The 9,067-nt window shown below is 37.5% G+C and overlaps 1 protein-coding gene across 1 annotated transcript; it reads left to right on the top strand.

Annotated features, from left to right (window-relative positions):
* The first annotated feature begins 4,766 nt into the window (after nucleotides 1–4,766).
* Nucleotides 4,767–9,067, top strand: psmd14 (proteasome 26S subunit, non-ATPase 14). The gene is made up of 11 exons (XM_080458283.1): nucleotides 4,767–4,893; nucleotides 5,806–5,861; nucleotides 6,052–6,123; nucleotides 6,210–6,329; nucleotides 6,828–6,898; nucleotides 7,155–7,305; nucleotides 7,414–7,521; nucleotides 7,967–8,041; nucleotides 8,131–8,256; nucleotides 8,603–8,665; nucleotides 8,893–9,067. The coding sequence occupies exons 2-11, from the start codon at nucleotides 5,814–5,816 to the stop codon at nucleotides 8,989–8,991; spliced, it is 933 nt and encodes a 310-aa protein (XP_080314409.1). The 5' UTR covers nucleotides 4,767–4,893; nucleotides 5,806–5,813; the 3' UTR covers nucleotides 8,992–9,067.

The following is a 9,067-nucleotide window of genomic DNA, read 5'->3' as shown; positions in this document are numbered from 1 at the left end:
TATATATATAATTAACCTATAGTATACATATGCACATACTCTACATACATACATGCACCAATGTTTAGTGCAGTATTTTGAATTTAATATTTTAGATTGTGTATTTATTGCCTGATTATCTTGTATACCATTTAATATTAGGAACATATTCTAATACTACTAATCGCTGCTCCAACAGCTGAAACTTTTCCACATTGGGACCAATGAAACAAGACCTAATCTATTTTAATCTAAATACAGCACATTGTTATTTGAGCTGTACTCTTGTTGTTTGTATGCGTGATAGTGTAAATATCCTCCAGTCATTCAGGAAGTAAACCTCCCATAACAGGAAAATGCAATAGTTCAACACAATATTTTACAATACATTAACATATCATTACCTTAACTCCTTGACATTTTTTTATTCTTAACCACAACACAGTTAAATATATATTTTTGTAAATATGTTTACAACAATGAATCATTTGAAAATAGAAAATAAGAATTGTATATATTCCTCTGATTGCAGATCTTTTGAATATTTAGCTGCTTCATGTCAAAGTCAAATTGACACAAACTCATACAGTGAAAGTAAATTATGTTAAAAAGGATGTTTCTGAATATGACACTGCTCTGGGGGAAAGAAAGATATTACAACAAGACAAAACAGCTTCATCAGCAACAAAGCAATTCAAAGAGGAACCTTGTTTTCATCTGTGAACAAACATAGAGATTGCACCAAATACAGATAATAATGACACTGAAGGACGCAAAGTATAAGATATATAAGATACCGAATAACAACAAATGGGTCATTTGTCGAAAAACAGCCAAAAAAAGTCTTTATTTTGAGATTAAGTAAGAGCTTAATAACATTAAAGCAATCGAAAGAGTATGATTCAATGTCATCCTGTCTCTTTGTCTGTTTTTGTTTCACTTATTCATATAAAAACCACAAGGCAACACATTTAATTCAGGTCGCTGTAGTACAATCTGATGGTTTTAATGACGGAAAAGGGAAATCAACATAATTCATATGAAGTATTTAGTGACAAGGAAATTCAAAGTACTTTACAGGTGCATAGAAATGTAATAAGATGTCACAATAGCAGTAAACAGTATTTTGAATATTATATTTCTATAAAAGAAAAGTAAAAGAACTAAGAAACATTAGAATATTTGGAAGAATTCAGGTTTGAAATTATGATTGAGTAAATATAGAAGTTGGAGTACCAAATCCTTGAACAAGAAGCTTCAGTCACTTGATTAAAAGTTACAGGCAACAACATCGTTTAAGTCCTGCAAGTTTCTTCGATAGTTTATGATTATGGGTTATTATTATGTTCTGAATAACTATTCAAGCTGCTTCACTTTTGATTTTGAACCTACAAACACTGAGTTAACGTGTTCATGTACATCACATAGCATACAAGTACGTTAGAGATGTATTTGATGCTGAGAATATTAACGTTTTTATAATCTAGTTAAGTAATTTTACTTAAATATTCTAATGTTCTGTCCCTTGCTGAACCGAACACAGTAAAGAAATAACAGGAAAGTGAGAAAAGGATAATATTAAGCTGCAACAAACATAACCTGACAATATTAATGTCCAGATTTTCATCACATTGTAACGGGCAAATCTTATTGTGCAATCTTTGTGTGCATTTAGACAAACAATAGACACTGACTGACAGCAATTCAAAGATGAGAGTACACACGCGTGTGTGGTCTCAGATTTATTTGGCCCGAACTGTCTTTGTTCACATTTTCCTTTAACTTTTATATCATTAAACTCATTTTATATTCATATACAAACACTTATAGGAGCTCAAAGCCGAGCTTGACACTAGCAGCCATGCCTCTGCAGGTCCTGCTAGAGATTTATAAAGCGACAGTAAATCCAAATCCCATCAGGGTGCAAGGAAGCTCTTAAAGCATCAAATTTCTTTTCCTTATTTCCACTGCTGGTAGGATTAAAGTTTCACGCTGGTTTCGTGTTACAAGCTGCTTCTGTGCCTCGAAAAGTCCAGTCATTTCTATCTGAATAATTAGCTGCAGTGGTTTCTGATGGTCTCTCTCTCTCTCTCTCTCTCTCTGTTGTTTTCAGTTAGATAAAATAGGGAAAATATTAAATAAAATGCTCAATTGACATTAAAAGATTTCCCAGGAGATTGTCTGTGTGGGTCTTTTTCATAAATTAAAGCTGAGACGATGTTGTTGTTTTTTTTTTTTTTAAACATATGCTCTGGTTTAACTGAATCAAATATTCAATAGGTCAAGTGATTTGTAGGATTTAGCTGGTTTATCCACCTATTTATTGAACGGGATCAATTCATAACAAAGCTTCAGGAATTGGTTTTCTCAAATAAGATTTTACATCAAACCCAGAGAGAAATTGTCAATCAATCAATCATTAGCAGAGCTGCTTACAATGAAGAAACCACATCAGCACTAATGAGTCAATAAACAGTAGAGTCTTTTGGAAGAAAAGCAAGTACAGTTTCCTGTATCGTATTGACCCTGATGAAGTTAATGCTCACGTAAGATCCTTTAATGATGGATGCACCTTTGCAGAAGTGGTGTCGTCGCAGAATAGATCGAGACAGTGGGAATAAGCAATAACCAAACAGAAATGAGATAAACCTGAAACAACTGATGTCCGAAGAAAGATTAATAATTTAAACTTCATTAATGTAGGTTAACTCTGAATCTCAAAGGTCAAAGAAGCTAATTCAGTCCACTATACGAACGTGCATCCTGGTTTAGAGAATGTATTGAATTGTGTGGAGGTAGCAGGGGGTCCTGTGTATTTGAAGAGGGAGGGACTGAGGAATGTAGATGATTATCTTCTGTGTCCACATCCACCCAAAGAATTAAGGAATTTGAAAATTTCTCTCAGCAGGCCAAGTGGCCAGTGTGGCGAGTCGCACTGCTGGGTGAGACCGTATGAGCTGTTCCGACAAAACGAGCTGCGGCCTGGCTGAAACACATGAATCTGAGCAGAGAAGCTTTGCTGCAAGCCCAGAGATGGCGTGGTTTGGCCCTGAGCTGGTGGCTCCTCTGGGAATAATGAAATGCTTGCAAGCTGAAACATGAGAAACCACACAAACATCACAGCTGTTCCCATTCGTTTTACTATTAAGACAAAGATCCTCCTTATCACATAAGTGTAGTTTTTCTTTTAGTCACTATGATACTACAAATGGCGTTAGGGTGAAGGTTTGTGACACTGTCACTTTCAGTTGCATTTTAAAAATGGGAGGCTGTAAACCTTAACAAAAAAAACAACAAGATAATTTCCCAAAATGAACAAATAAACAACTTTGAATTATGTGTTCTGTGGTGAGACATACAAATAAATCTACCGTCATTTTCTGAGAACTAACTGTTAAATAAGAAAGATGTGTTGATATTAGAACACTCATTTAGGACATTAAAAAAAAGGTACAAATTCATGTCTGTTATCTTAAAGACTGAAACTTTTTGATGGTGTGAGAATATTCCTTTTAGATAATAATTCATCATGGGTGTTGAACAGCACATTCATGGGTCCTTCATGTAGCAACAGTCTTTCTTGTACAAAGGCTAAGCAGGGCTTCTTCGGTTCAAAAGAAGCAAAAGAAACAAACAACCAAACTGATACCATTTCTAGATGCTTGGTATTTCAGTGTTACAGATCATTTTCAACAATGTTCTAACATTTTGTATGTGGTTGCTAATTTTCACTGTGTACCGTCCTCATCAACCAGCATTCTTTATGGTCTTTTTGAGGCTTAAGTAGGAAATGATAATAATGACAATGATGATAATGATGATGATCATAATAGTGACGTTAGTAATTATCAATATATTTGACATTATTGTTGTTGTTGTAGGCCATGTTGTAGGATGGTGGTGCAGTGGTTAGCAGTCTTGTCTCATCGCAAGAAAGCTGTGGTTCAAATACTAGCTGGGTATTTCTCGGCGGAGTTGGCATGTTCTCCAAGCGTATGCATAGTTTTTCTCCGTGTTTCGTCCAACAGTCCAAAAAACATGCATGTGAGGTAAATTCATCCATCCATCCATTTATCTTCTATATCACTTTATTCTGTTTAGGGTAGCGGGGTGCTGGAGTCAATCCTAGCTCACTATGGATGAGGACCTTGGACAGGTTGCCAGTCTGTCACAGGCAAACATAAAGATACAGACAAATACATACAGTCACCTAAGGGGCAAATTAAGGTCACCAATTAACCTTACATGGATATTTTTTGGACTGTGGAAGGAAACTCGTGGTCACACGCAGGGAGAACATGCAAACTCCACAAAGAAAGGGCCTTAGCAGTATTTCAACCCAACCCTACTGGCTTTGAGGCAAGAATGCTACCCACTGCTCCACCATACCGCCCTGTGGGGTAAATTGATGATGCTCATGGGTGTGGTTGTCTGTTTCTCAATTTAAAATGGTCTGTTTGCCTTGTGATGGACTAGAGACCTGCACCTTGCCTTCACCCACAATTGCATCAACTCCGGCCTTGAATAATAATAATAATAATAATAATAATAATAATAATAATAATAATAATAATAATAATAATAATAATAATTAGAATTAGAATTAGAATTAGAATTAGAATTATTATTGTTGTTGTTGCTTATTTATTCAAAACAATATCGTTTGGTTTTAATTATTTCGGTGGACTATAATCCTAAAAAGATCCTCCATATAAATACTGTTCTTGTTTTTAAGAAACATGTTGACGCCCTCTCGCGCCTCTTTTGGTCATTGCCTGTCGCGCGGCAGTATACGTCACGAGAGCGACGGAAGCAGTGAGTGTGAATCTGGCTGATTCATTGTAGCTCGTTGGCCGGATTCGACAACCCACAATTAAACTGTCTTGCTGAGACAAGCTGAGGATTTCTAAGCAGGTAAGCATAGACACAGCTTCTAAAAACTGTCAAAGCTTCTTTATATGTAATAAGACTAAATCAGCGTGAATTATTTCTCGCTATTTTCCCGATCCGAAACAGTGCGGACTGAGTTAGCCTCGGAAGGCTAACGTTTTGGCTAATGAAACGAGAATTTCAATCGATACGTTTTGATATAAATCTTGATTGTTACAAATATTTATTCTCACGATCACGTCAGTTTAATGGAAATCGTTGTCTTCAGCGTGTTTTTCATTGCTTTGTTTGCTTCCCATGAGTTTGCAATAATTTGCTAAGCTAACAGTTATTAGCTCTGTAATGTTTATCCTCTGGATTTTAAGTACTACTAGATAACCTCCCATTCTTTAGAGACATCTGACCTATAGTATAGATTATATAGTGTGGAATATCTCCACGTTTAATATTAACACAACACAATATATTTCTGGTTAATTTGGCGTGTTTACAAAACGTGTCTTAAACAGAGAGAAAGAAGTATGTTGAACACATCTAAATAAACTTCCTCGCTTTTACATGATCTATTTGAATATGTTGTAAACAATTAGAATCTGAGATTCCCGGGGTCAGAAATAGTTCAATGTTTTATCGTTGACACAGTTAAAGTGGAGTAGAACAATAGTTTCCGTGTCCTTTCTTGCAATATTGCTTGAAAGTTATAGCTAAAGTTGCCCTCCAATCCACTGCATTTGTCTCTGTTCCTAGTTTTCTCTTCCTTTGTGTTACTTTTCCTTTATAAGACCATATTTTACTCCTCGTCTTTTGTGTGATGAAATGGATTACTAATTCTCTAGATTACATATGGGTTAACAATCACATGTGCATCTTCCTGATTATAACACTGTTTGCTGGTGAGCTTAATTCAAAAGATGTTTTTTTTTTTCCGCCCCACAGATCTTATTATGGACCGACTGCTGAGGCTTGGAGGTGGCATGCCGGGGCTTGGCCAGGTAATGCAAACAAAATTTTATATGGTTTAAGAATTCAAATTACTTATTAGGTAAGGACTTTATAAAGAAATCTTGAAGAAATAGTTTGAATACGAGAATTTAATTGTAAGACTATTGTCAGGTTCAGTGTTTGCTGTCTTAGTGTTTGAAAGATCTGATCAGATGAGTTCAATCTGCTTTGACCCCTCAGGGCCCACCAACAGATGCACCAGCTGTGGACACTGCAGAGCAGGTGTACATCTCCTCTCTGGCTCTCCTCAAGGTAACCTCACCCTCAAAGGCACAATGGATTGATTTGTTTTCAAAGAGCATCTTTTGTGACCTCTCATGCTCTTTGCTTTTTATTAGATGCTGAAGCACGGGCGTGCTGGTGTGCCAATGGAAGTTATGGGATTGATGCTGGGAGAATTTGTTGATGACTACACAGTGCGAGTTATCGATGTTTTCGCCATGCCCCAGTCAGGAACAGTACGTATTAAGAGTGTTTTTGTAAGCCTCCCATAACGATGGTTTCCAACACATTCTAACATCTAGAGCAGACGAAGAAAACATGAATTGGTATTTTTACTGGTCTTAGACTTTGTTGTACTGTTTTAGAAAACAATGGATGAGGAATGGGGTTTGCAACCGTTATCAGAGGTTTATTTTATTTTAATTAAGTTTAGTGTAGTTTCATTCATTGACAAAACAGAAGGAGAAAAAAAACTATTCAATACAATACAAAACAAAAATGTCCAAACTTATGAATAAAAGGGAGAAGAAGGAGAAACGAACCTTCGTAATTTGCCCCTTTATATTCCAAAATCAGTTTCCAATAACAATTAAAACAAATGACGACCAAAATGGCTCAAGTTAAATGTGTTGGGAACCATGGTCATAAAATCACATTGTTGTGACACTTCTGCTTGGTAGTTCTCGTCTAAATTGTGACTGTTCATCACAAAATGCCATTTGTGCTCCTGACAGGGTGTGAGCGTTGAAGCGGTGGACCCCGTCTTCCAGGCCAAGATGTTGGACATGCTTAAGCAGACGGGCAGGTAAGACCTTCGGATGTGTAGATATACTTGGCTGTTCTAACAATTACTTCAGTTTAAATGTGAGAAAAAAATCACATCCTGACATCTAATTTCAGTATTTCTGTCAGATTACAGTTTATATTCCAAATGTTCAGCAAATGAGATGTAAACTCCTGAGTATCTTGAGAAGAAGTCTCCTTTTTTGACGAAGAGACCAGCTTTTAAGGAAAAACTTGATCAACTGTTGTTTTTCTTTTCCAAAAACCTCCTTCATCAGACCAGAGATGGTTGTGGGGTGGTACCACAGTCACCCTGGCTTTGGCTGCTGGTTGTCTGGGGTCGACATCAACACACAGCAGAGCTTCGAGGCTCTGTCAGAACGAGCCGTCGCAGTGGTGGTCGATCCCATTCAGAGTGTGAAAGGAAAGGTAAGTCGCTCTTAGTTTCAGCGTTTTGTACCTGATTCTTTAAATGTGAATCAGAGAGCATCTACTACTGAGTCTGCTGTTGTGACTTTCTGCCCTTGCTGCTTTCAGGTCGTCATCGACGCCTTCAGATTGATAAACGCCAACATGATGGTGTTGGGTCACGAACCGAGGCAAACCACGTCTAACCTGGGTCACCTGAACAAACCCTCCATCCAGGTAACACCTTGTACACTTCATATGTGCATTCCTCTTAAAATCAGGAGATGATGCCATTTCTACCCGTTTGAGTTCCGTGAAACATCTCTCCAGTTCACCAATGTCTCAAAACAAAGACAGAACGCACGTTTTGAAAGTCAGTTTGTTCACAGCAGTTCAGAGTGAAACTGATCGGTTCCCCTGTGAGAAAGCACCGAGTATAAATCATCCTGTAACAGGATCAACTTTGGGTGGGCGAAGCTCTCCTTTGATCGGTTCACAAAGTACGGAAAGGGAAGAGGTTCTGGAAAATGAGGAACAGATGTGTTTACCAACACACACACACACACACACACACTGTACAGCGTGTGTTAATTTTCAACAAAGCAGAAGGCTGCAAGTCTCAATGTTTGCAAAGCAGGTAGAGAATAAATGTTATTTAATGAGTTGAACTTTGTGTTTTCAGGCTTTGATTCATGGACTCAACAGACACTACTACTCCATCACCATCAATTACAGGAAAAACGAGCTGGAGCAGAAGGTTTGTGTTACAGGCGTTTGAAACGGCTGATTTTCATATGGGTGGTTTCTAATAGAAAGCGATAAACACGGCTCGTCATCAACCTCCAGATGCTGTTGAACCTGCATAAGAAGAGCTGGATGGAGGGTCTCACCCTGCAGGACTACAGTGAGCACTGCAAGCTCAACGAGACCATCGTCAAGGAAATGCTGGAGCTGGCCAAGAACTACAACAAGGTTAGACTTTGTTCAACTTTCAGATAGAAATATCATTCTTGACTACATGATTAGTTTGTTTTTGAAGCATTGATATAAGATGTTGACTTTCTTAGGCTTTTGTTGTGATTGTTTGACTTCTTTGATTAAACATCCGTTACCTGATACCTGCGTACATCGATTGATAACTTTGTGCTGGATGAGTCTGCATGTTTTCATCATGTGATTTTTGCTGATTGTCATAACAATACCATTTATAAGCAAATCAGTGCTGTAATTCCGTTATATATATATATATATATATATCATGCAAACTTCAGCGTGCTACACACCTGAATACCGAGACACTGTTGTGTTTCCCCATCAGGCTGTTGAGGAAGAGGACAAAATGACCCCAGAGCAGCTGGCAATCAAGAATGTTGGCAAACAGGTAAGCAAAAACCAAAGTTTGAGTTAATTATATGTTGTCAGGCGGGTATTTGTGATGTGCACGGATAAAATAAGTCGCAAGTTGCAGACCGACGTGTCGTCACAAGCAGATGGTTTACAGCTCGGCTCGCTCTGTTGGGTATACTGCCGACTTGAGTTGTAGATCACAACTTGGATCGTGTCATTATATTTTTTCCTCATCAAATTTTCTTGTTCTTGTCCTTGCAGGATCCCAAGAGACACTTGGAGGAGCATGTAGATGTTTTAATGACATCCAACATTGTTCAGTGCCTAGCTGCCATGTTGGATACTGTTGTTTTCAAGTGATGGCCCTCTGTGTATAACTGTTAATATTACAAGCCTTGTTTTCTTTTATATAAAATAAATGTATGTATGAAATGTT

This window comes from Lipophrys pholis, assembly GCF_963383615.2.
Source record: "Lipophrys pholis genome assembly, chromosome: 2".
Lineage (NCBI taxonomy): Eukaryota > Metazoa > Chordata > Actinopteri > Blenniiformes > Blenniidae > Lipophrys > Lipophrys pholis.
Note: the sequence above shows the minus strand (reverse complement) of the source record. Positions and strands in the feature narration are given on the sequence as shown.

Excerpts from the sequence above, each read along its gene's own strand:
- psmd14 (XM_080458283.1), top strand. The coding sequence starts at position 5,814 with ATGGACCGACTGCTGAGGCTTGGAGGTGGCATGCCGGGGCTTGGCCAG. Across the intron at positions 6,899-7,154 it reads ATGCTTAAGCAGACGGGCAG|ACCAGAGATGGTTGTGGGGT; the intron begins GTAAGACCTTCG and ends CTCCTTCATCAG. Across the intron at positions 8,666-8,892 it reads TCAAGAATGTTGGCAAACAG|GATCCCAAGAGACACTTGGA; the intron begins GTAAGCAAAAAC and ends TTGTCCTTGCAG.